Source organism: Toxorhynchites rutilus, chromosome 3 (assembly GCF_029784135.1).
Source record: "Toxorhynchites rutilus septentrionalis strain SRP chromosome 3, ASM2978413v1, whole genome shotgun sequence".
Lineage (NCBI taxonomy): Eukaryota > Metazoa > Arthropoda > Insecta > Diptera > Culicidae > Toxorhynchites > Toxorhynchites rutilus.
Window position 1 is genome coordinate 212,831,824 of NC_073746.1, and position 27,199 is coordinate 212,859,022.

The window sequence follows — 27,199 nt, forward strand, 5'->3', positions numbered from 1 at the left end:
ATGGATATAGAAAAAGCCTTCGATAACGTCTGGCATGGCGGACTTATCTACAAATTGCGCTTCAACTACCCAATTTACCTGGTGAAAGTCATCCAAAACTACCTCCAGGAAAGGAAGTCAAAAGTCTTTGTCACTGGTGCCCTCTCCGAACCATACCAAGTCATTGCTGGAGTGCCGCAGGGCAGCATATTGGGTCCGCTGTTGTATAGCTTGTATACATCGGACATCCCGGCTCGCTATTTGCCGATGATTCTGCAATTAGTTACAAAGGACGAGTTATCCGGGCACTCGCGGCGAAACTGCAAGCTGGACTCGATTCCTACGTCGAATACCTGTCGACGTGGAAGATTTGGGTAAACGCAGCCAAAACGCAAACCATTGTGTTTCCATATCGAAACACGAACGAATCACTAAAGCTATAAATATACTCAAAAGCCTCTACCCGATCATCGCCCGGCGGGCCAAAACTCTATAAACAAACTCGCCGTTTTCAAACAGATAATTTCGCCGATGCTTGAGTACGCCTCTCCTGTTTGGAGAAGTTGTGCTAAATCACACATGAAAAAGCTCCAGATTATTCAAAACCGGGCCCTAAAGCTCATCCTAAACCTCCCGTGGCACACTAGAAATACCGAGGTACACAGGCTAGCGGGATTTAACCCAATCGAATCTAGAATACATAATTTTGAACGGAGGCACATAGAAAGATGTCAACAATCAGAATGGCAAACAATTGCAGAACTCTATCCCCAGAATAATAAATTTTTGTATAGTAGTTTAAGCTAGTAGGTTAGGTTAGAATATCAAATTAAAACTCAAACATACATCCATAGATGTCAAGCAGCTATAGAATCCCAATGAGTAGAATCAAATCCAATTCCACATAGAATAAATAATTTAACAAAAGCATGAAAAGCAAAATACTGCGGAATTACTTAAATTGCAAAAACCTATTGTAAAACAAAAATTGGAAAATAAAATTGAATTTATTGGAAAAAAAGGCAAACTTTCATTCTTCGTGAGGAAATCGACTGAACAACATCGTTGCTGGGCGAGCTGGACGGCGAGGGATCGAATGCCTTTCTCAAGGCAATGGGTGTGGAGAAGTAATATAATGAATAAAGTAAAGTTTTCCAAGAGTCTTTTTGGAGGTTAGAGACTGTCGTATCTGCTAGTCTGCATTTTTTCACGTGTTTATGCACCAAGAATCGTATACTGAATGATGCGAGAAAATCAACTTCAATCATAGAACGCATTAAAATTAGCCTTCTTTCCAAGCCCTGTCGGATTCGTTCTCTCTTTTGTTCATGTATGATTTAATCACTTGATTTTTATTGTTTTCTTGCATGCCAGCAGCGTAGTTCTACGTCAACAATGCAATCGTGTCTTGAACACAACCTCCTATATTTTTTTTTCGAATAGTATCTCGATTAGTTTTAATGAATTAAACATTCAGCTGTGCTAAATCATTTCCGAAGTCTTCAGAAAAACTCTTTTCGATAGACACTCCGACGGCGGGTCGGCGGCCGACTCGGATTGCGTCATCTCGGCGGCTTAGGGCCGCCTCTGTTCCTTATCCTCGATTGATGGGGACTACGTCTCCATTACGTTGACCTCAGAATAAATTTAATTAAGAAAAACTAATTCGTAATGAAAATTGCGCTCCGGTGACGTTTATACTCAAATACCCCAAATCCCAAATACCCATTTTCGTAGCACTAAAAAATGACAAAACACTGCATACAACAAGGCAACAACAATACAAATAATATTTGAATGCCAGTGCGAACAATAAAAATGCTATCTGTTGTATTTCGGCTCCGGTAATACGAAAGTACCACAGTTTGAATAAAAATATTTTTTTCATATTTCAAATATGACTTATTCCAGGAAAAAATGTAACTATTCAACGTTAAGGTAAAACTTAAGTGGCTATTTTATGTACAGTGGGGTTAAAATCGTTATTTTTGAAGATTGTATGGATCGACCCGATCCACCAGCTCAGGGAATTTATCACAATTGCACTTTCGAATTTAAAAAAAAACACTTGGTACTTGACAAATCCGTGTATCATTAACAGGAAGTACATTTATTTTTACATGTGAATACGCGTCTAATTGTTGACAATAAAGAACAAATATACCACTTTTCACGAAAATCTGAGAACCACTATATCGGTTTGGCATAATGTTACCTATACTGCCCATGTTTGCATAGGTGACGTAACCACCAACACCACTCAGTGATGTAAGATGCTTTTTTCTTGTTTTCAGCTGAATAATCATGACAGGAAACAATTTATATTGATTAATCTGTCTCTATTCAATAAATATTAACAATTAAAAGTGACCCGGAGGGGTTATATGATTTTTGTTATTTTAATTCAATAGGAAAACACAGTTGGCGCTTACTTCAACCATGCATATTTGGGCAGTATATATGACTTCCTTAAAAGTAATTATATTATTATTTTTCTCACTTCACTTTCCTGAATTCAATTGTCCGTTCTCCATTCCCTTCCCCATAAATAAGCAGAACGTAGCACCCGATGAGATCTTTTTACAACACGATCTTCCCAAGAGCGCCCTCATGGCCATAGGATACCTAATATACATCACCTGGCTAGAAGGTCATTACAATGTTCCCGACAACGTGGCAACGTAGGAGAAAATGCTAATTTTATCCATAATATTTCAATGCCCAGATCGGTAAAGAGCAGGAGTTCAAACCTGTAATTGGTATGTACAGTGCACACCAGTTAACAAATGAAAACGGTCTAAGACTCATCGATTTCGCCAATATTGCCGTACGCAGTACCTTCTTCCAACAAAAATTCCTCCACCAATACATCTGGAGGTCACCAAATCAAACAAAATCTCAGATCGACCATGTTCTGATAGACAGCCGACATTTCTCGGACTTAACTGACGTCAGAACCTATCGAGGCATTAACATCGACTCGGACCACTACCTAGTGATGGTTAAGATGCGCCCAAAACTCTCCGTTGTGAACAACGGTATCGATACCCGCGACGGTACAATTTTACGCGACTGAAACAAGCAGATGTCGCCGAAAACTACGCACATTCGCTTGAAGCTACGCTGCCGGACGAGGAACAAATTAAAGAAGCTCCTCTTGAGGACTGTTGGAGCATGATTAAAACAGCCATAAACAGCGTAGCGGAGAACATCCTAGGACAAGTGGAACGAAGACGACGGTACGAGTGGTTCGATGATGAGTGTCAGCAAGTGTTACAGGAGAAGAACGCTGCGCGGGAGCTCATGCTGCGTCAAGCTACCCGTCAGAACGTGGAACGATATAGACAGAAGCGGAGACAGCAAACCCAACTCATCCGGGAAAAGAAGCGCCGCCAGGAAGACGAGGAGTGTGAAGAACTTGAACAGCTGCACCGTTCTCATGGGACGCGAAAGTTCTACCAGAAACTCAATGCATCCCGAAAAGGCTTCGTGCCGCGAGCAGAAATGTGTCGGAATTAGGATGGGAGTATACTGACGAACGAACGTGATGTGACCGAAAGGTGGAGGCAGCCCTCCGATGAACACCTGAATGGCGTACAGGTAGAGGACCAAAATGACGATGGAAGCGATTACGTTGGTGCAGTAAATAATGAAGATGTACCACCCCCAACGATAGGTGAAGTAAGGAATGCTATTAAACAGTTGAAGAACAACAAATCAACTGGCAAAGATGGCATCGGAGCGGAACTTATCAAGATGGGCCCGGAAAAATTGGTTAGTTATCTGCATCGGCTGATAGTCAGAATTTGGGAAACAGAACAACTACCGCAGGAGTGGAAAGATTGGGTGCCCTATCTTCAAGAAAGGGGACAAACTAGACTGTGAAAACTTTCGTGCAATCACCGTCCTGAATGACACCTACAAAGTGCTCTCCCAGTGCCTATCGCCACTGAAAAACAGATTCGTGGGAGGTTATCAGGCCGGCTTCATCGAAGGTCGGTCTACTACTGACCAAATCTTCACCTTGCGGCAGATTCTCCAGAAATGCCGTGAGTACAGAGTCCCCACGGACCATCTATTCATCGACTTTAAAGCCGCATATGATTCAATAACACGAAAAGAGCTATGGAGAATCATGGACGAAAACGGCTTCCCCGTGAAGCTGACAAGACTGATTAAGGCTACGATGGATGGAATACAGTGCTGTGTGCGAATTTCGGGTGGATTATCTGATCCACTTGAGTCCCGCAGGGGGCTTCGACAAGGTGATGGTCTCTCTTGCCTACTGTTCAACATCGTGCTAGAGGGTGTTATGAGACGAGCGGCGTTTAACTTGCGTGGCACGATTTTCAATAGATTCAGTCAATTCATCTGCTTCGCTGATGACGTAGACATTGTCGGCAGAACATTTGAGACTGTAGCTGAACATTACACCAGACTTAAGCACGAATCAGAGTGAACTGGACTGAAAATCAATGCGTCTAAAACCAAATACATGCTGGTTTTCGGATCTGAGCACGACAGGACCCGATTAGATAGTAGTGTAATGATCGACGGCGATGGGTTCGAGGTAGTGGACCAATTTGTCTACCTTGGCTCAATGGTAACGTCTGACTATGATACCAGCCGCGAGATCCGGAGACGCATCATCAATGGGAGTCGTACCTACTATAGTCTCCACAAACACCTAAGGTCAAACAGACTTAGCAGTCGTGCGAAATGTTCCCTGTACAAAACTCTCATAAGAATGGTTGTCCTCTGCGGGCACGAGGCGTGGACAATACTCGAAGAGGACCTGCGAGCGCTCGGAGTCTTTGAACGGCGGGTGTTAAGAACCATCTTCGGCGGTGTACAGGGGGACGGCGTATGGAGGCGTAGGATGAACCACGAGCTCACGCGACTCACCGGCGAACCCAGAATCCAGAAAGGGATCAAAGCTTGAAGGATACGCTGGGCAGGACATGTTGCAAGAATGTCGGATAACTATCCTGCAAAAATGGTGTTCGTCGGGAATCCGGCTGGTACGAGACGACGAGGAGCACAACGAGCAAGGTGGTTAGACCAAGTGGAGCATGATATGGTGAGCACGGGGTGCCCGCGGAATTGGAGGGAGATAGCCACGAATCGAGTTAATTGGAGAAAAACTGTGAATGTAATGTTGTAAAGACGTTAAGCCAAAATAAATAAAAAATCCATAATATATTTTTGTAATTATAGATTTATTAGACTTTTATATCTATGTAGCTCTAGACTATTTAGACTTGTATTCAAAAATGCACTGCTAAATGATGACTCCTTGTCCTCTTCAGTATAATAAAAAAAATGGAGAAAAGACTGGTGATGGCTTCATTGGTATTTTGTGCACATTTTTGAACATCGGTATAAAAAAAAACAAATACTGTCGAGTATCTCGTGTCCTTGTTAGAATGTGGTTCGGGATTCTATCTCGTCCTGTCCGTTTAATACCCGTTTATAAGAAATTGTTATTCCAGGACCTCCGTTTGATGCATCAAAGGAGTAAAAACTACAGATTTATGAACAATGAAAAAATTCAATTCGAACGCATTTACTACAAACAACCACAGTCCTACGTCAAGCTCCCATTCCCATTTTTTCGGTAGATTTTATTTATGCAAATTTGGTATTTCTATATAGACGTTTTTGAAGATTGGATCAAACATATTTGTTTTGTTGAAAGTAATCCTAGAGGAAATTTTCGGAAGATAATTATAACATAATTTTTATGTTGTAAATACACTTTTTACTGGTAGCTCTTATTTTGTTTTCACCGATTTTTGTGTCACATTACGTTTATACAGATGTTGAACAACGATCTGAGTAAATATTTTGATATCCTTGTGCTGTTCGTGAATTAGTTTGGCTGTCATATTTTCCGGATTTGTTTGTTCAGGAATCTTTTTCGAAATGAAAACCGAATGATATTGTTGCAGTTAATGTTTACGCTCACTTCTAGGGCTAGAGAGTAGATCACAAATGTTTTAAGTACTTCAACGTTATCATTTCAAATGAACTAACATACATTTATATTTTGGTATAGTTTTTAATTTTCATTTTTTTTGTACACTTTCCGGTACTGATAGAAACCATCCATAAATTCTTGGTTTGTCACTTCATTGCTGGACGATTGTTTTTTTTACAAATTGATTACAAACTTCGCGGTTTTTATCTTAATTTTACTTCAACTACTTTCGATATAGTGAATATCAGTTGATTTGTGTGAGCAGAGGTTGTGTTACACTTTTGATCGTTTCTTCACCACCGAGACTTAGGTGCCCTTTGGAATTCATCATCTTTGCGTTCAAATTCTTCGTATTGTTAGCCTTTAGAAAATTGTACGAAACGTTGTTAGGTTTCTTGTTGCCGCCGGCCTGGGCGCTGTTCAGGCTGTACATGTTGCTGTTATTATTATTGTTGAGAATACTTATTGGCGGTGCTCCGTTCAGAAGCGCTAGGGGACCATTTCCCGTTGTAGCGCCATCCGAAAGTTTATTCGTTTTAAAGCTAGATTGTACAGGTTCAGTTTTCTCTCCGTTAAGCCAATATGTCAACATTTCCCCCTTACCCTTCATGGGTACCAGGCCACGTTTCGTTACATCAAAAGTGCCCACTGTATCTAGAAGGCTTTTTGTGTTTTGGCTAATGTGAATTTTCAGGGCTTCACCGTTGGATTCCATCCGTGAAGCGGTGTTTACCGTATCCCCAAACAAACAGTAGCGAGGCATTTTCAACCCCACCACTCCAGCAACGCACGGTCCTGTTAATGAGAGGAGCATTTGTTAACTGATAAAAATCTATACCACAGGAACAATAGTAATGATGCTGCTTACCACTGTGTAACCCAATTCGTAATTTCAGTTGCTCATTTGGTCGGTGCCGAATGGTGAATTTATACACTGCGGCTAGCAGTGCTAAAGCCATGCGAGAAATTTCCCTTGCGTGAAGATTTCCGTTGCGTACCGGTAAACCAGATACAACCATGTAAGCGTCACCGATGGTTTCAACCTGCAGGTAAACAAGCGCATGAGAACGATTCCGTTTTATTTGCACAGTAGATCAAAAGAGGTAGAATGAGAGATTGACATATTTCGAACGCTTATGAGAAGCGTGTTCAGGTAGAAAAATAAGGCGACTCGTCTCAAATACATGTTGTTGTTGGTTTAATAATACGTTTTGCTAGATTTAACGGATTAAGCATGAATTCAGAGCGTTTGCTTATCATTCCATTGATGACATCTGCTTACCTTGTAAACGTCGAAATTCTCCACAATCGAGTCGAAACACGTGTAAAGATCATTGAGCAGGTCAACTACTTGCATCGGTGTGCTCTGAGCGGAAATTGATGTAAAACCAACAATATCACTAAAATAAATAGTTACTTGATCATAGGTCTCGGCTATCACAGATTTGCCCATTATCAGCTGAGCCGCCACAGATCTGAAGGTATGGGAGAAGTAAAACGAGAGAAGGTAATGTTGTAACTGCAAAACTAAATGTCGTGCTGCAATTACTCACTTTGGCAGTAACTGATAAAGAAGCTCTTCACACTTGCGTTTCTCTTCGAAGTAGTCTTGTGTACGTTCTTCTACTAATGCCTCTAGGTTATTTGCGTACTGCTCCATACGCTGTAATAAATTATCTAATATGTTACCAGATTCATTTTCTCTAGAAAAGAAAGCAAATACTTTAGATTTCATGAACAGCAGACAATCGTAGAGGGGACTTACTTATTAATTTTTCTAATTATTGTTTTTAATACGTTGAAATCTGGACGATCGTCTGGATCTTCGGCCCAGCACTTTACCATGATGTTGTTGACGTCTTCGTACGAAGTTTCGTCCACTTTCGGCCTGAAGGGTGGGTTGTATGATTCCGGACCATTTCGGACTAATTTGATGATTTCTGAAATCAGATGAAACATTGCATTGGTAGGGTAACACGGGGTGATTTGGTCATATGGGGTGATTTGGACTACCCCTTTATTTCAAAAATTCTGGCCCAACTTTGATTTTTTATAATGTCATTTCCTTCTATTGTTGAACCGTATGTACCTAAAGTAAATAAAACTTTGGTAAAACTTCACAAGTAGAGGGAAACGGTAGCATAAACACAGCAAGCACTTTGATCGTCAAAACATGTGAGTTTTCCGATAGTGGTTTTAAGGTTTTTCCCGCTAATTAAACAAACTTTTCGTGTATTGTGCAGTAAAGTTCTGTTCGCCTACAGAAGAGGAACAATTTGATGTAGCGAGACTGTATGTTTGATAACAATAAATGAAATTAATTGCATTTTAATTTTTGCGTGTTGTGTGGGGTGACATGGACACGTTTCTGTAGGGTGAATTGGTCCTACAGGTTTGAGACTTTTCTTTGGTCTAATTGATTTCAGATGCCGCTGAATTACAAAAAGAGAATGGACAGACAACGTTGGAAGATGGAGGATCTTGAAAGAGCAACGCAGGCCATCGAGAACGGATTTTCTTTGACCAAGCATTAAAAGTGTTTGAAAATGCTCGACCAACAGTGAAAAGATTCATGCAGAATTCGAGATGGTGTCTGGTCTGGGATCTGGCCAAGACACCTTGTATCGACCCCAAAACATTGTTACTGATTGTAACATTATCCCAAAATACTTTACATAAACATAAGTATATTTTTTTTCGATGAAACACACACTGGACCAAATCACCCCACAGACGGTCCGGGGTGATTTGATAAAATTTTAATGTCCAAAAATCATCTCTTTTTTTTATGATATATTTGGTAGATTGAAGCTTTATATAATGATTAAACATTATTTATTGAGAGAATACAAGTGTAGCTCAGTATACAATGTGACTTTTTTTTTAAACCGTATTGGGTTGGAAATATTAGGCGATTTGCTTAGGTTGTCCAAATTCCCCCCTTTTCCCCTATATATTGGTAGAGCACTCGGAATGAAAGAAGAACGAATACTGAAATAAAAATCCGAAAAATTGTGGATATAATTCTGCAATGGTTTGAGTAGACGTAAAAAGGGTTGCGATCAAAATTAGGTCGACTTATTCCTTTTAATCGTGCATTTGAAAAACTTCAATGGTAAACTTATTTATAGAATCTGTAAAATCCTAATAAAACAGTCACATCTTGACCACATGATACTCTCGGAGTATTCGGAAAATGCTTATTTGCATGTCCTTTTTAGTACATATTTTGTTTAGTAATATTGCTGCCTCGGTCACTGTGGCTGTGGGTGGATTGTGGCTATCCTACCTCTGTGATATCCATCGAGGATCTGTGTTTTAGATGTTTCTTTCGCGCTCTTCGCTGTCCCTGCTTCAAGCAGGGATCCACTAATCGAAGATGATGATCCCTTACGTGCGCTCCATTATGTACCATGGTTATTGTTGAAGAGAGGAATATGGAATAGAGGAGACAGGATCTTATGAGGTAAATTGGAGATATGTGGTATGCGCGGATGATGGAAATTGACTTGACGGTGGAGATCGTTCGAGCCATGATCCTGGTGGGGAAGATGGGAGGAAATAAGGTGGTGGGATAGCTGTTGCTGCTGTTGCTGATGTTGCACTGTTACTGTTGGTGGTGTATGCTGCTGCTGGGGATGTTGAGGATGCTGCGGATGACCACTAGAATGATGGTTGGCATGAGTAGGGCTCAAGATGTGAGCATTGGTCACAGCCGTCGAAGAGGAGATCACCGATGTCAATATCGCAGATGGGATGTGCATTTGAGACTGAGACTGGCTATGAGGCACCGTAAAGTGTTGTGGCATCCCCGGATTTGAACTTCCATCGGTGTCGGTTCACTCTTTATGTTAATTTCCAACTTCAGAGCGTGGTTACCATTGTTTAACACATTGCATTGCCTGGTATGGCGCTCAAATTCAAGACTATTCTCGAACTGCATTTTGCATGTTTGGCAATTGTATACCATGACCTAGCCATTCTGTTGCTGCTGTTTCTGGTGGACCAGTAGATGCTTTTTCAGATTCGAATACTGCGAATAGAATTTGGAGCACAACGGACAAAGATGCGGACGAATTCCGAGGTGGGCCATTTCATGCTTTTTGAGATTAGCACGTTGTGAGAATGGTTTATCACAGCTCTTGTATTTAAACTGCTTTTCACCAGTATGAAGCATCTGATGTTTAACCATGTTGGCTTGTTGCGCGAAAGCTTTTCCGCACGTGTTACACTTGTAAGGTTTCAGACCGGTGTGTAGCATTGATGCTTAACCATATTTGCTTGTTGAGTAAATGCTTTATCACAAACGGGACACTTATACGGTTTTAAACCAGTATGAAGCATCTGATGTTTAACCATGTTGGCGTGTTGGGTGAAAGCCTAATGGCACACTGGGCATTTATAAGGCTTCAAACCTGTATGAAGCATCTGATGTTTTATCATGTTGGCATGTTGAGAAAACGCTTTTTCGCACACAGGCATTTGTATGGTTTAAGTCCATTGTGTACGAGATCATGTCGCTGCAAGTTCGCTAGTTGCGTGAAGCCCTTGTTACAAATCTGGCAGACAAATGGACACTCGCCAATGTGAGCTTTGGTATGCTTCCACATCGAACTATGACTAGGGAATTCCTTGCTGCATATTTCACACTTGAACTTATTCTCCGTCAGATGCTTGGTGCGATGCTGTTGCATCTTCTTCTTGGACAAACGATCAAGTGACATTGCTAATGAGTTCTTATTGTTATTCAGAGGGATCTGGGCCAGCATCTCTGGACGGGCAAGTTCGATCACTCCATCCTCGAAAGTTGGTTGCAGTGGATAAAACATATTTTTAGAGTTATCAAAGTTTGAACTGAAAACAATACGAGAAACTAGAAATGAACCTAGCTATGCCGAAAACAGACACGATCAATTTTCGTGCCCTAAAAAGTACTATGTACATTTTTTTGCAAATTAAAACCTAAAAAACTGAAAACCGAGCATCTAGATATAATGCTTGCGTTCTACTATAGGAAAATTATTTCTATTAAAATTACTTCTCATTTTTGTAGACAGTCAAGAAATCTGAATCTGGGGGAGGGTCGAGAGTCGAGAGCCGCAGCGACGGCAAGGAGTGAACAGAATTTTCAAGCGGAATCACAACCTCTCCGTTCGAGAGGTTCGCAAAAAAACAAACAATGTTTTGGCATCCCGATTTATTACATTAAATGAGCCTACAAATAACAGAAAATACACTACTTCTAAATACTTGTATGTCATTTGTATAATAACGGGTATTTCAATAGAGACGCTAAAAAATAGATCGATAGGGACAGCAAACGACGCTATGTTTTTCCCGCTCTCTTGACATTTCTTCAGTAAGGTTTGCCATTATGAAATGGAAATATATACGATCGAACAACGATTATTAAGATTATTAAAATTTGCTACCGAAATTCGGAGTCAATTGCCTCAATTTTAAGAGCGTTACGTCCAAAAATATTCCCGTGCCAGTGAGACAAAAAACATATTGCTGCCGCTATTGAGGAAGACCCAAATCAGTCTCTCACACGTCGTTCTCAAGCGCTATTGGACACATCCGTAATCACCGGACTTGAACCCCATTGAGCATTTATGGAGGAAAATCAAGATCCGTCTGAAAAATAAAAAACAAAACGAAGATGAAGGAGATCTGGGAGAGCATTCCGTCTACTGTGACCATAAATCTCGTATCGTTACTTGCAGGCAGCGCTGGACGCCAAAGGGAGCCATACCGAACACTAGGAGATTGATTTTTGTTATTTGTTAACATTTCTGTAATTCGCGTCAGTAATTCGATTTTGCGAAGTTTTGTCGGAAATACGTTCGTGAAATAAAAAGTATGGTTACCCGCACAATGGAGTCAACACGTTGATGACGAAACTCTACGATCAGTTGTCAGCGACCCAGCTGGTCCTCGAAGTGTTTTCGAAAGATGGAATCGCACTAGATTCGCTCTACAGTAATATCATCGAGTTCATCTATGATCCGGAACATGGGTGCACCTTCGATACGTGGTAATCGCGATAGATCGATTTATTCGAAAAAGGGCGCAGCCAAATTGGATGATGCAGCAAAAGTCCGGCTCCTTTTGAGGAAACTGAATCAATGAGCACATGAGCGATACACCAGCTTTATTCTTCCGAAAGCGCTAAAGGACTTCACGTTCCAGCAAACCATCGAGAAGTTAAAAACCATCTTCGGGGAGACAACCGCCATCTTCCACTGGCGCTACCAGTGTTTGGAATTTTCCAAGGACGAATCCTACGATTCTGTTTCATACTCCTGTAAAGTGAATAAAGCGTGTTGGAACTTCAAGCTGGGTGATTTAACAGAAGTGCTGTTCAAAACGCTCGTCTTTGGATTGCAGTCACCAAAAAATTCTCGGCAGCCTCGTGGAAAAATTTTCTGCTTCGGTAGCAGTACATGCAGCTCATCAGCAGGGCAGCTCGAGGTTCAAATAAAAGCAGCAAAACCTCAAGCACGAGTTTAAACAGCATACGTTCGGTAGTGGCAACAAGTTTAGCAACAACCAGCCTAAAACACTATGATGGTCGTGTGGGGGCATGCATTTCTCGAAGGATTGTCAGTTTCGGGAACATCAGTTCCGTGACTGCAAGAAAAAAGGACATAAGGAAGGATATTGCGCCTGCTTCTTTAAGAAATAAGTTAACTTCAAGAAGAATGTAGGAGCAACCAAGAAGGAGGTGAATATCGTTTCCTTCAAAAACATAAACCACGACACGACTACAGATCTATTCAGCGTCGGATATTGCAATCACATCCGAGCAACTTTGGAAACAGATTGGTCAGCCTCCAGGAGTATAACCATCCATGTAGAGCTAAAACCGCTTCTGGAGAACCACTGGATCTTATACTGAAGTTCTGGTGTCACGCGGAAATTAGTGGTATTACGAAACGAGGTTTGTCCCGTGTAGTACCTGCTAACCGGAGTCTGAATATTTTAGGTGTAAACTGGATCGAATTGTTTGGTATGTGGGACATCCCGTTCTGCTCATTCTGCCGCAAAGTCAGCGGTTCTTCATCAACTGGCGCTGCAATCGCAGTTCTCCAAGGTGTTCACCAGCATCTTGGGTGTATGCATCAAAACGAGAGTTCGCCTCACACTGAAAGGGGACCAATTTTTCGCCCTTAACGTCTCGTGTAATACAGTGTACAGAATGCCGTGGAAGACGAAATTCAGCGTCTACAACATTTGGGCACCCTCGTTCCGGTCGACCATTCTGACTGGGCAGCACCAATCGCGGTTGTGCGGAAACCAAATTTCACCGTTCGCATTTGTACTGACTTATCTAATGAATTCAACGAAATTTAAGAGCCGAACCAGTTTCTATTACTTCTACCTGAGAATATTTTCACAAAAATGGCAGGCTGCAAGTGGTATCTGCAAGTCACATTGATATGTTGCCCCAGACATTTGCTTACAATCAACAAGCATAAGGGACTGTTTCGCTACACCCGTATCACTCCGGGCATCAAGTCAGCGCCGGGGGCATTTCAGCAGTTGGTGGAGACTTTGAGCTGTATGACAGTCACTCGTCTCTTATACCAGGGACAGACATACAGCTGTACTAGCGTTGTACGTGTACAGCGTTGTACGGGTACCATCGTGGTATGACAGACATACTTTGGTTGTACATTGTACTGCATGTCAAACTGACAATCAGAAATTTGGCCAATTCCACCACATATTTCAATGAAAAAGGTTTTTATTCGGCGGAGAAACAGGTCGGTACAGATACAGCGGTGTACATGGTGACAGACATACAATTTTCGTAGTACAACGCTTGTACAGTTGTATGTCTGTCATAAGTATTAAACAATGATAGGTGGTCTCGATGGCACGTGTGGTTATTTAGATGGTGTTTTGGTCGGGACAAGAAGAATAATAGCACATCGAGTGAGGTGGTTGAACTAGGTGGAGCAGGACATGGCAAGAATCGGTGCGACTGAGAGTTGGAGAACTGCAGCTATGGACCGGATTCATTGGCGGAACAATGTTGTGAATAAGATCCAATCTCTTCATGCGATGTAGAACCATTGTGAATAAATGAAATCTGGATTCTGGAGGTCTCTGGTCTACTTTTCTTGCACAAATATTGTCGCGAGCAGTTTCAGCAGGACAATGCGGCTATTTATACAAGAAAGGAAACCAGATAGTGGATAAACAAAGTAGACTTGCGGAATTGACCAGTTTGTTCCCCAGCTTGTTGATCGTTATACATTTTCGCCTGAAACTTTGAAGTGTAGTTTGGTGATACGGGACTTCAATAATTAATAAATTTTTGAAGCAAAATTCAATTTATAAGAAAAAATTATAGGAGGTTGTGTCCAAGACACGACAACATTGTTGACGTAGAACTAGGCTGTGTTTTGTCCAACAGAAGCCCTTTATATTAGGCTGTCAAAAAAGTCCTGCGGTATTTCCGCGAGGAGTCCTTGTAAGCGCGTAGTTCTAGTTGTATTCATTGTATCGAGTCATACTATAGCTTGTTGGAAAGGTATTTTATATATAATATAGTCCTTGACAGTGTTTTGTTTGGTTAAGTCGTTCGTGAGTTATAGTGTCGCAAATATGGAGCAAAATAAAGAGAACATCCGACATATTTTACAGTACTACTATGACAAAGGCAAAAATGCATCTCAAGCTGCCAATAAAATTTGTGCAGTTTCTGGACCCGATACAGTTTCCATTTCCACCGCACAACGATGGTTTCAACGTTTTCGTTCTGGTGTAGAGGTCGTCGAAGATGCGCCACGCTCCTGTCGTCCTGTCCTGTCGTCGAAAATTGCGACAAAATCGCTGAATTAGCCGAGAAAGACAGGCATAGTAGCAGCCGTAGCATCGGCCTAGAGCTGGGGATAGGTCATCAAACCGTTATTAACCATTTGAAGAAGCTTGGATTCACAAAGAAGCTCGATGTATGGGTGCCACACACGTTGACGCAAAAAAACATCTTTGACCGTATCGACGCATGTGAATCGCTGCTGAATCGCAACAAAACCGACCCGTTTCTGAAGCGGATGGTGACTGGCGATGAAAAGTGGGTCACTTACGACAACGTGAAGCGCAAACGGTCGTGGTCGAAGCCCGCTGAAGCGGCTCAGACGGTGGCCAAGCCCTCATTAACGGCCAGGAAGGTTCTGCTGTGTGTTTGGTGGGATTGTCAAGGAATAATCTATTATGAGCTGCTTCCCTATGGCCAAACGCTCAATTCGGACCTGTACTGCCAACAACTGGACCGCTTGAAGGTAGCATTGTCTTCCATCAGGACAACGCCAGGCCACACACTTCTTTGGTGACGCGCCAGAAGCTCCGGGAGCTCGGATGGGAGGTTCTTTTGCATCCGCCGTATAGTCCGGACCTTGCACCAAGTGACTACCACCTGTTTTTGTCCATGGCGAACGAGCTAGGTAGTCAGAAGTTAGCCACAAAAGAGGCCTGTGAAAATTGGCTATCCGAGTTTTTTGCCAATAAGGAAGCTTCTATAACAGGGGTATTATGAAGTTGGCATCTCGTTGGGAACAAGTCATCGAACAAAACGGCGCATATTTGACTTAAAACAGATGATTGTAACTAATTTTATGAACAAATGAAAATTCAAAAAAAAATACCGCAGGACTTTTTTGACAGCCTAATATTAATATTTCCGGTCTCGATTAGCTTAGCTGTCATCCTTGGTCGAATTAGTTTGGCTACTGTCATTCGAAACCAAATCACATACAAAATTCCTGAACAATTATTTTCTTGATGAGCCGATGATAGCCTAGTTTGATGATTCTCCACACAGTTGTGTAGTTCAGAACCTTGATGGAATGACGTCAGTTTCATGTAATGATTATAATGGCGAGACATCAGCGAGTAAGTAATTTGGTTGCGTCTACAGCTTAATCCGAAACGAAGACATGTGATGACGCAAAACAAGGAAGAACAAGCGATGTTCATTGCTTCGTATCTAGAACGATACTGAAAGTCAGCCTTGACTTTCTTTGTTTTGAAGAGGCTTTAAACTTTCCAGTTCATTCGCCTCTAAAGTCAGCCTCAGCGAGATCCAATATTTATGCTCTAGGTAAATATTCCCCTTCGTTCTTCTTCTTTTTCTTTTCTTTGTTCACAGATACTTTAAATCGTTCCCCTTCGTTGATCCCGATAAGTTGCTCGTTATTGACGGCATGGGTAGAGGAGCTCACAAATGACAAATATATGGGAAAATGGAAATGTTTCTAGTTTTCATCAATTTAAACCGTTTACACACCAGGGGATTGTAATATATAGCATGAAAAACAATTCTTAGAGTATTTCAGATTCATTTGGTATGTGAATCGTCTGAATTTGTTCGCGGCAAAAATAGTTATTATCGCTAACTTTATTTCATGAAAACGTGACCTGTTTTCTGATTTGGCACCCTTAATGAAAGACGTAGTTCTGCGTCAAAAATCAATCTTAGAAGCAAGACATTTTGACCATCTACTTTGTTTTAATCGCAGTAGCGTGTGAGGTAAAAAGTTAGTGATGTTGTCTTTTCGGAATGCTTCTCGCAAATTAATAGTGCAAATTCGATAACATTAGTAATGTCACAAAAAGATGGACCAGACAAGTACCAGCAAAAGAATGGCGAAGCTAGGCACAGCGTGCTTCCAAAAGCCCCGACGAGACGTGTAATCATATCCAAATCTCGGTACAAAATCTACGATCAGCCGAAGAAATCAACCTTGGCCGTTCATTTGGACAATATCAAACGCGAACGTCTATCAACTGCTTTCATCGATAAATCTTCTCAAGCTGAAGATCGTGAAAGTGTAAGTAGCCGACAGTCTTTCAGTCGACAGGCTGGACCAAGTACTAAATCATTCTTCACGCGCGAGGACAGCTCGATGGAGCTTGCGCATAAAAAACACCGCAACTTGAGGGAGGTCTACAGCGATTACATGAAAAGACGAGATGTAGTTCCGAGGCGGATAAGAATCGTTAAAATATACGGTAGGTTCTATTCCCTTGAACGTAGATACAGATATACATATATCTGAATACAATTCAACCAATGCAGTGCCACCAAATTGGCAGGCGGTTTTAGAAGAGTCCATTCGGAAATATAATTCGACGTACAAAGATATGCATCCCTGGCGACAACCTCGCTTGCTTTGGTTGGAACAGCTGGAGAGAGAGAATGCTGCTAAATCACAGAAGCCATCACTAGCAGCCACCTTTGAGGATGATGATTGCTTAGTTCCTTGCTGCTCTCTGTTCATATTCCCATTCCGTAGGCGTAAGAGTAATAAACTCTGCTGCTTTAACTCTGAATGCTACTCACCTTTTGGGGATTTCTCGTCGTCTCCCATATAGAACGGACCCTGCCTTGATACGATCTCTTGAACTATGATGCCAAACGAGTACACGTCACCCTTCTGGGAACCGGCAGGGTTAGGTTGAGGATCACGCAAGAGCTCCGGAGCAGTCCACAGTAGTTCTGTGAGTAGAGAGGAATGTATTGTCCATATTCAGTAATGATCTTCATTAAATTGCATAACACGCGCTAAATGCTCGAAAATTACGAAATCTTAAATCAAGGTTCATTTTAGTACCTAGCCTATCTCCATTCCTAGACTCGAACATGAACTGTATTGTGACTTACTTTTCCAATATGCATAACTCTCCTGATCCTGTTCCTCAGTTGGATTCCGCAGCTGATGGAGCCCGAAATCTGTGATCTTCAGTACAAATCTAGAGTCTACCACGCAGTTGGATGATTTGAGAGCACCGTGCGAATGGATATCGGTGGAATGCAAAAAAGTCATACCTTTGACAATGTCATGCATGAGAGATATTTTGAACATCCAATCCAGCTTGATTGTTTCATTCTCTAGGATATCTTGGAGCGAGCCCTTGGGGCAGTACTCAGTAAGGATGAATGGCTCTGGATCGGTTTCAATCGAAGCACCGAAAAATTTCACCAGATGATCGTGCTGAATATCCTTCATCCGTTTGAGCTCCAGCATCATCGTGCGATTGAGGCTTAAATTTGTAACGTTAATTTTCTTTATTGCCACTTTGCAGCCCTTGTAGATTCCGAACTGGATGTAGATTTGTCTATCTCCGGGCAACGAGTTAAGATCATCGGAGTATATGGTCTGAAATCGCACTATGAATTGGTTCATAAATTACTACGATGGATTGGGGTTTGATTACTTACCGTTTGACTGCCGCGCTTTGCCATCATGTGCAAACTGCCTCGATGGCCTCGACTAGAGTTACAAAAAAGGACGTCATTCGCGTGCACCTTCCATGTCATGGAATTTATCTCCGCTTCCAGTTTATAGTGGCGATATCCCACAAACGAAGCTATTCCCATGCAAATTACGCACACACCAAGGATCAGTGATAGGATTGCATAACCAGGAAGAGCTGTGATAACAAAATAACGAATAATTCCACGCCCTCGGGCTACGAATACTATACTCACACTTATCAGGACATAAAGAACCATCAAATCCACAAGTGGGTCGGTCCGGTGGAGCTTTGGTTCTACCTCCTGACCAGTGGATCTCCTTTCCTTCCACGAATTGCAAACCACCGTCGTGGAAGTAATTTGCTACTATCTTAAGAGGTGGTTAGTATAAGGCGTTTATGAACATAATAGTAGTCACTAAATACCTCAAACATTCCTGTGTTTGGATTGAGATCCAGCAGGGAATAGTCGGAAATGCGATCCCCATTTGAGTCGATCGTAACGTTCCCTGTAATACCCTTGAACGATTTGCCCCACATGAGATGTGCCAGATGGGTTCCGTTGATGGGCTGCTTGAGTGCCTGATATTCACCAAGTTTTGATATGCTATCGTTAAGTGCGTATGCGTACAACAGGACGGCATCATAAAATGCCGTGACAAATGTGGATACCGGTTCGTCGTCGGGGTAAGTGTAGTTGAATTTGGATTTCGTGAGCAATTTAACCTGTGCAGGAAACAAAATTACAGTTTTTTTTTATAAATCGCATCGTTCCTTAATCTTCATTGCAACAAAGTTTGTTGGTGGAACAAACCATTAGCTCCAATCTCTCATTGATTAGTTGAGTTTAGTGGGAGTGGATTCGTCCCAAAACTTGTTCTCTGTTGGTGACATCGCCCACCTCTGATAGATATGAAATTGTATAAATATAATTCGTGTTTCTGAAAATACCGCCGCTTCTATTTTGTACAGCCAGGGAACTCTTCCGCACAACGAACCGGTTTCCCGATGGTGTATCGCTTCGGGAGTGATGGTCTGTGTGTGACTAATTTAACAGGTTTTACCATATTTCACAAGACAAGATCGATCAGCTCATCCTTACCTGTTGTCTTCGTTTGGTGAACTTATGCGCTTCTATTTTGAAATATTCTGAGGCGTCTCGAAATACATAGACCCGATGTGGCGATATTGAGTTCAAAGATCCTCAGGTATGTGTATATGGCACATAATTTAAAATTCGGTGAAATAATAATCATCGACCCTGTCCAAAAACAGTCGGTATGAGCCTCTTGTTATCAATCATAGTTTTTATTCGGATGCAGGAAAAGTTCGGGACGTTACTCGAAAATAGTTTCAATTGAGAAGGTCGAGTAAAGGCAATATACACCTATACGAATCGCGGTTTGGATAATATCTGTAACGGAAATTTCGTTTGAATGTGCCTGTTCCGAAAAATACGATTTTTCGATGGAAATCGGTATCGCTCTTTCATCTTTCCAGAGCCCAATCTGCGAGCTCAAAATCAGTGCTGCTATTCTTCAAATCATTCATTTGAAATCGAACGCACAATAACAATTAGTCTTGCTATTCACAATAATGTCGCGGGCTCATGAACTGATATGACGAATGGGCATGTTTCATTCAAACAGGTCTATTCTCGCTGTATCCCTTCCATTCGATTGAATAACCATACCTTCGTTCAAACTGCTCGTTATGCTGTTATTTGAGATCTATTTTTATCCCTGAGAATTGATGTAGTGACCAAGACTCAATTCGCATTGACGCCATTAAGCTTCGTTTTACGAGTTCGGGGAGCGTCAAGGATTAAGTTACGAAAATGTCTACGCTGGTCCACGGTGAGGAGGAGGGGTTTTAGATAATGTCCACGTGGACACGTTTAATGAATATTAAAAAAAAAACTTCTGAATTCATCAATACGTGAAATTTATATTGCATTTCTAAGGAAAGCCATATTTATCAATAAAAGGGTTGAACTTTCTGATATCCGAGCATCCATATTTTTTATATCGTTGAACTTCTTTCCTAAATGTGTATGAGAAGAACGTACATGAACTGAGAGCGATCGATCTACTTTCATTTGTTTTAAAGAGTCATTGATGAAAATGACAGATGAAGACGCCATCAAAGTAAAAACTAGTTCATTTCTATTTTTAGAACTCCCAAGTTTTGCGAAAATGGAGCACGAAAAACAATATTTTTCATGGGTGCACAGACCGTATCTCTGAATAAAGTGCGCTACACATACAACGTTCCGTCACCAAAAAGCCGACGTAAAGGAATGAAACATCAAATGAGGAACTCAAAATGAAAGGGGTGTAAGTGACATGATCGATTTTCTCTTTCGATCATAACTTAACTGCAAACACATTCCCAGCTTATCAGAACATCAGTTATCGGTTCTACAGCAAAATCAAATTGGAACGTTCTTGCAGCTGAGTTATTCACGGAAGAAAAAAGTTAATGAAATGAAAATCGATCAATTCACTTACACCTCTTTCATCTTAAGCCTCTAAAATATTATCTCAAGGGAATCGTATGGTAGCACTCACGTACACCATCAACGGTAACTTTGACGTTGGCAAAATAAGTCCAAGAGAATGGATGACGGGACGGTGACGGTGACACTGTATGTGTATCGCACTTAAGTGTTCCAAGTAATGATGACAATCTTCGTTGAAATGTAATATTTTCTGGAATACATTTCTAGTGGGTTCTCCGGGAAGACACCACTGATGATAATCAAATCGAGACGCAGATCAAGAATATTCCTCAGTACACGACACATGAAATAGCAGATTCATTACAAATATTCATATTCATCAGTGAACCTGGAACCTGGTGAAACTGTGGTTCTACACTAAAGGGTGTGTCACATCAAATTGCATCACGGAAAAAACGCTGTAGAAATTCGCCCAATAGACCGATCCTTTTGAAAATTTTAGACAGTAAAATAAAAACTATTAAACAACTTTTGGCATTTTCTTTTTATTCATACTTCGAGCCCAAGCCCGTATGCTCGCACCTTCCTCTTTACCCCGTCCATAAGGTTCTGTACAACGTCAGGTTGTAGTTTTTTTTGAACAGAAATCCATTTTCTCTTGAAGTCCGCCTCCGATTTGACAACTTTTGGGTTCTTCCGGAGGGCCTGCTTCATAATCGCCCAATATTTCTCTATTGGGCGAAGCTCCGGCGCGTTGAGCGGGTTCATTTCCTTTGGCACGAAGGTGACCCCGTTGGCTTCGTACCACTCCAACATGTCCTTTGAATAGTGGCACGAAGCGAGATCCGGCCAGAAGATGGTCGGGCCCTCGTGCAGCTTCAATAGTGGTAGTAAGCGCTTCTGTAGGCACTCCTTAAGGAAAACCTGCCCGTTTACCGTGCCGGTCATCACGAAGGGGGCGCTCCGCTTTCCGCAAGAGCAGATCGCTTGCCACACCATGTACTTTTTGGCAAACTTGGATAGTTTCTGCTTGCGAATCTCCTCCGGAACGCTGAATTTGTCCTCTGCGGAGAAGAACAACAGGCCCGGCAGCTGACGAAAGTCCGCTTTGACGTAGGTTTCGTCGTCCATTACCAGGCAATGCGGCTTCGTCAGCATTTCGGTGTACAGCTTCCGGGCTCGCGTCTTCCCCACCATGTTTTGCCTTTCGTCACGGTTAGGAGCCTTCTGAACCTTGTATGTCCGCAGGCCCTCCCGCTGCTTGGTCCGCTGGACGAATGAACTTGACAAATTCATCTTATTGGCGACATCCCGGACCGAACTTCTCGGATCACGTCTAAACTGCTTAACTACGCGCTTGTGATCTTTTTCACTGACGGAGCATCCATTTTTGCCGTTCTTCACCTTCCGGTCGATGGTTAGGTTCTCGAAGTATCGTTTTAGTACTCTGCTGACCGTGGATTGGACGATTCCCAGCATCTTACCGATGTCCCGATGTGACAACTCCGGATTCTCGAAATGAGTGCACAGGATTAATTCACGACGCTCTTTTTCGTTCGACGACATTTTTCCAAATTTACGAAAAATTGACAGTGAAGCATGGCCATCGTGATCTATACACTCTTATCTGATTATAAGCGAAAGCTAAAGATATAATTCCTAAAAATTAAATTTCTACAGCTTTTTTTCCGTGATGCAATTTGATTTGACACACCCTTTATATGACCGGAAAATTAAACGAATGGATCGTGTCTCAATCAGCGACTAGCTTTATAAACGCAATGAAAACTCGCTGTTTTCATGCAAATCATAATGGGCGACGAAAAGTTTAATCATTTATAACAATTTTGATTTAAATAAAATCTTTGGTCAAGTGAAATGAACCTCTATTAGCCATCCCCAAAGTCGATCTTCACTTGAAGGAATTTGTTTTTGAGTCTGATGGGGTTGGGAATTTTGTTATATGAATTTAGAAATAATCGACAGCACGTGGGGATTGTAGCCCGGAATCTAGAGAAGACGTACAATCGAACCTGGATTCCACTAGTTCTGAAGACAATGACAGACTAGGGGATAGACGTCAATATGCTGCACTTTGTGAGAAGCTTCGCGTCAAACCGGACCGTCGAGGTAAATTTGGGTACACCAGTTTTAGGCGTCTCCACGAAGAAATTGGTGAACCTCAAGATTCCACTTAGTGTTCATATTCACCTATGCGGGGGACAACCTGAGGAAAACTGTGAATCCAGGTTTAAACCATTATCAAACATCACCAGAGTAATAACCGGATTTTGTTCTATTTCAGATACTGGACAAACAAACACTGAGAGAGAGCGAAATTATTCCTCTCGCGAGCGATAAACTTCTACGCTTCATATATTATGAACCTGTTCATATTCCCCCCACTACATGTCCATTTTACCCGCATCGATAAAAATGTTCTACTTTTCGACTTGTTCAAAATTTCTGAGTAAAAAACATGGAATAACACATTTTTATAAATCACTAGCTGACCTGGCAAACTTCGTCCAGCCCAAAATTGGTGTTTTTTTATCAATACCTTCAAAAATGCACGTTTTCTTACTAAGCGCAAGTTCATGAGTCCAATCGCAGAACTGTTCATTGATTGGTCTTCTAATCGACCCCGTTGAATTTACCTTTTACTAAAAAATTCCTAGTTCTTCTACCAAAACTCAACATTATAATATCAGATTCTTTTCAGACACAATTGTCGTTCAAGATTTTTCAACCACTTGCAAATAACATGTTTTTCCATTACATGGAATAAATGTTTGATACAAAAAATATAGATAGAATAAAGACATACCCCTCCCCCCTTCTCCCCTTAGAGAGGGGGAGAAGTGTCTATTCACCATAGAAACGTTTCGTGCCCCCAAAATATTCACATGTTAAATTTGGTTTTCGAGTTATGCAGAAATTTGTTTATCATTTGTATGACAACCCACCCTAAGAGAGGGGGGAGGAGTGTCGAACCACCATAGAAACATTTATTGTATCCTAGAACCTCCACATGCCAAATTTGGTTTCGTTTGCTTGATTAGTTCTCGAGTCATGCAGAAATTTGTGTTTTATTTGTATGACAGTCCCCCCTCAGAGAGGGAGGTGGATTGTCTAACCATCGTGAAAACATTTATTGTGCCCTAAAACCTCCATATACCTAATTTGGCTTCGTTTGCTTGAATAATTATCAAGTAATGCAGAAATTTGTGTTTCATTTGTATGGCAGCCCCCCTAAGAGAGGGGGTGGAGTGTCTTACCACCATAGAAACATTTATTGCACCTTAAAACCTCCATATGACAAATTTGGTTGCATTTGCGTGATTAACTCGTGAGTAACGTAGAAATTTGTGTTTCATTTGTATGGCAGCCCCCTCCCCTTAGAGAGAGAGGGGGTATCTAACCACCGTAAAAACATTTATTGCACCCTAAAACCTTCACATGCCAAATTTGGTTTCATTTGCTTGATTTAAAAAAAGGGGCTTCAAATTCGATGCACCAGTGAAAATCCGCTTTGCAAATATACATGCATGTCGGGGGTATTTTTGTTCCCACCGAGCTGTGTTTCCCTTACACGGACTTCAAAAATAACGTGCCTGGGGAATCCGCTTTGCAAATACATGCAAGTCGGGGGTGTTTTTTGGTGTTGAGTACTTTTGCACTCGCTGGTCGTTGAGCAGACCGGAATATATTTCCCTCAAACGTACTTTCAAACTGAGAAATCGTCATTTCAGACACTAGAGGTGAATGAACTTTCGCGGTTCGAGAACTACGTGAACATAAGAGATGCAATAATTTCAGAGGGAAATGTATAATATAATGTTCGTTTGACAGTTTTCCGTTCACATATCTTGGTAGTTCTACGAGTAACGACGAGTAATGCAATTTCAGGACATTTGGCATCAACAATTTTTTTTGAAAACCCTGATTCTCGGTTATCTTTCGTTTTTCAAAAAAAAAATCAAATTTTAACGTCTGTGACACTACAGAGTGGCGCATGAGTCACGCAACACTCTCTGAAGGAAAAAAATAATAATCGCGCTCCAACTATCGAGCGTGTTGGTTCCTAAGCGGTTCAGTTGTCGACTTTGTATCGTTTTTCCCCTCCCATTTCCTTTACAGGAAATGAACAAGTTCTAAGTTTCGCGCAACGAAAACAAGCAACACACACAAAAGCCAAACCCTGATGGCTAGAAGACACCATTATGTATGAAACTCGATTTCTTTTTTATGGCCGCGCTTGCACGCTTGCAGAAGTCCAGACGCTGAACCCGTTTTTCGACGGGTTTCAAGCATAAATCGGCCGATACTGCTGCAATTTCACATTCGATATTCGTACGAAGTTCATCAATCGTCGCGGGCTTGTTGGCATAGACCATAGACTTGACGTATAAACCGCACCAAACCGTAATTTTTTCGGGATGCAATGGTGACTCATGGAGTATGTGTGGATTGCTGCCTGACCAATAACGCATATTTTGCTTATTGGCAAAGCCATTCAGCCAGAAATGAGCCTCATCGCTGTAATTGATTTTCCGATGAAAATCCGGATCATTTTGAAGTTGTTGCTCAGCCCAATTCACGAACATACGACGCTTCTGGTGGTCGAGCGGATTCAGTTTTTGCGTCAATTTGGTCTTGTAGGGATGTAGGCCAAGATATTTTCGCAAAATTCGCCACAACGACGCCCAACGCATGAGAACTACGTGTGAGAGACTGATTTGGGTCTTCCTCAATTGATACGCTAGCGGCAACAATATTCTCGACACTACGGGCACTTTTTTGTCTCACTGGTGCGGGAACATTTTGTACTGTGCCTGTGGATTCAGATTTGTCCACTAGACGCTCAATTGTTGATCTGGCCGGACGATTATGACGACCATAAATTGGACGTAGCACTCTTAAAGTTGAGGCCATTGACTCCGAATTTCGGTAGTAAACTTTAACAATCTCGACTCGTTGTTGGATCGTATATCTTTCCATTTTGAAATGGCAAACCTTACTGAAGAGGAATGTCAAGAGAGCGGGAAAAATATGGCGTCGTTTGCTGTCCCTATCTTTGTAGCGTCCCTATTGAAATACCCGTTACAAATGAAAAAATAAAAAAATTACAAGCAATTCTAGGCGATTGTAGTCAAACCTTTTTGTTCGATGATTTTTAAGGTCTATTTGAAACCTCCAAAATTTATCGAGTACATAAACTTGAATTTTCATTTAGTGTTCATCTTTCCCTTCAAGTGTCCGCCTTTTCCGACTCTTTCTTATTTTGTCAAAGATGCCGGACACATTGATTTTTCAAAAGCATACACTATCGATTCGAGGTGAGATATATTTTTTATATATTTTTTTGTAGAATTCACAAACAAAAATCAACTTTTACTTAAGGTGTCCGTCTTTACCACCCTTCCCCTACTAACAAAGTCTCCATTCAGCTTGCAAGATTAATTCGATTACCTTTTCAATTATTTGTCTTAGGCTTTAAAACTCCAATATTGAGTTAAGATCTGAAGAATGCGGTGGATGTATTTAATTCAGAATATGTTGTGTCCTACTGCTGTGATCGATTGAATGGTTTGGAGTTCAATTTTTTTTTCCGAAAACTAGAATTATTTACTATTTTAAAGCTGCCCGAATGCAAAAATTTCGTTAAGAAGCAGCTGAGGATAATCATTTCCAAAAAATCAGTTTATATCCAGCTAAGCTACGTTTTTTTACAAAAAAAAACGTCGTTTGGTGACATAATACCTTTAATTCCTCGCGACAAATGACGTGAGATAGTAAAGTCTCTCGCTCCAACAAACATTTTTTATGTTTGCCCCAGAAAGAATGACAAACAAATGAAAAGAGCGTGTTTTTTGGGAAGAAATATCAATAACTTTGAGTAAAATTGAGATATTGACAAGTTCTGCATCGAAAAATGTTTGTATTAGTAAGCTCTAAAAGCCTTTCGAAGACAATTTGCATGTAAAATTTGAAATATAAATGCTAGAGCAAAAAACCAGTTTCTTTTTCATGGTGACCCTAACGTAACTTAGAAAAATGGCGCTATATCGGTTATTTCAAGAGATAGAGAAAAAAATTGTTCTACAAAGATGTCTCAAAAAATTGGAGCTACAACATTGTCGAACTATGTTTACCTATATCTATAAAGATAAGAACGTTAGATTTTTTATTTCATCGACAATTTTGGTCACCCTATTTTTGACAACATAAAAACGAGCGTGCTATCATGAGTAACAACTTTGTCTAATACAGTTTTTGTCTAGAGAATAACTGTCAAGCTCTAAATGCTAATTTCCACTTAAATGCATCTCCTGGACCAATGTGCATTGTGGAAGCCACCTTACTTTTCAGTTCCTATTTAATACCCGAGTCGATAATAGATGAGGACGCGACTTTAAATCTCACCTAAGTGACAAACGTCTTTCCAGCATGCTGCAATCTTGGAATTTTTTCATCAATTTGTCAATAACAGCTCTCGTAAACTTTGATGC

The 27,199-nt window shown here is 41.2% G+C and overlaps 2 protein-coding genes across 8 annotated transcripts in view; one reads left to right on the forward strand and one right to left on the reverse strand.

Annotated features, from left to right (window-relative positions):
• Window positions 1-5,374: 5,374 nt before the first annotated feature.
• The window catches only part of LOC129775632 (atrial natriuretic peptide receptor 1), a 270,699-nt gene continuing 248,874 nt past the window's right edge, over window positions 5,375-27,199 (reverse strand). For 2 of the 6 annotated variants that reach the window (XM_055780595.1, XM_055780594.1), the window contains exons 8-17: window positions 18,653-18,952; window positions 18,462-18,597; window positions 18,192-18,403; window positions 17,634-18,129; window positions 17,313-17,468; window positions 7,725-7,899; window positions 7,513-7,662; window positions 7,242-7,434; window positions 6,828-7,002; window positions 5,375-6,754 (exon numbers count right to left, since the gene is read on the reverse strand). In XM_055780595.1, coding sequence (XP_055636570.1) covers window positions 6,204-6,754; window positions 6,828-7,002; window positions 7,242-7,434; window positions 7,513-7,662; window positions 7,725-7,899; window positions 17,313-17,468; window positions 17,634-18,129; window positions 18,192-18,403; window positions 18,462-18,597; window positions 18,653-18,952 — 2,544 coding nt within the window. In that variant the 3' untranslated portion in view covers window positions 5,375-6,203. The remainder of the gene's footprint in view (window positions 6,755-6,827; window positions 7,003-7,241; window positions 7,435-7,512; window positions 7,663-7,724; window positions 7,900-17,312; window positions 17,469-17,633; window positions 18,130-18,191; window positions 18,404-18,461; window positions 18,598-18,652; window positions 18,953-27,199) is intronic. The other 4 variants (XM_055780597.1, XM_055780593.1, XM_055780596.1 and 1 more) reach the window with 3 other exon arrangements.
• On the forward strand, window positions 16,501-17,547 carry LOC129775634 (uncharacterized). 2 transcript variants are annotated; one of them, XM_055780598.1, is made up of 3 exons: window positions 16,501-16,981; window positions 17,049-17,273; window positions 17,345-17,547. In XM_055780598.1, exons 1-3 carry the CDS (start codon window positions 16,573-16,575, stop codon window positions 17,359-17,361), a joined length of 651 nt encoding a protein of 216 aa, XP_055636573.1. In that variant the 5' UTR covers window positions 16,501-16,572; the 3' UTR covers window positions 17,362-17,547. The 2 variants fall into 2 exon arrangements, with proteins under 2 accessions (XP_055636573.1, XP_055636575.1); XM_055780600.1 differs by having other exon boundaries at window positions 17,049-17,267.

Coding starts and splice junctions, on each gene's coding strand:
- LOC129775634 (XM_055780598.1), top strand. CDS start 16,573: ATGTCACAAAAAGATGGACCAGACAAGTACCAGCAAAAGAATGGCGAA. Junction 16,982..17,048: donor AAGAATCGTTAAAATATACG/GTAGGTTCTATT, acceptor CAACCAATGCAG/TGCCACCAAATTGGCAGGCG.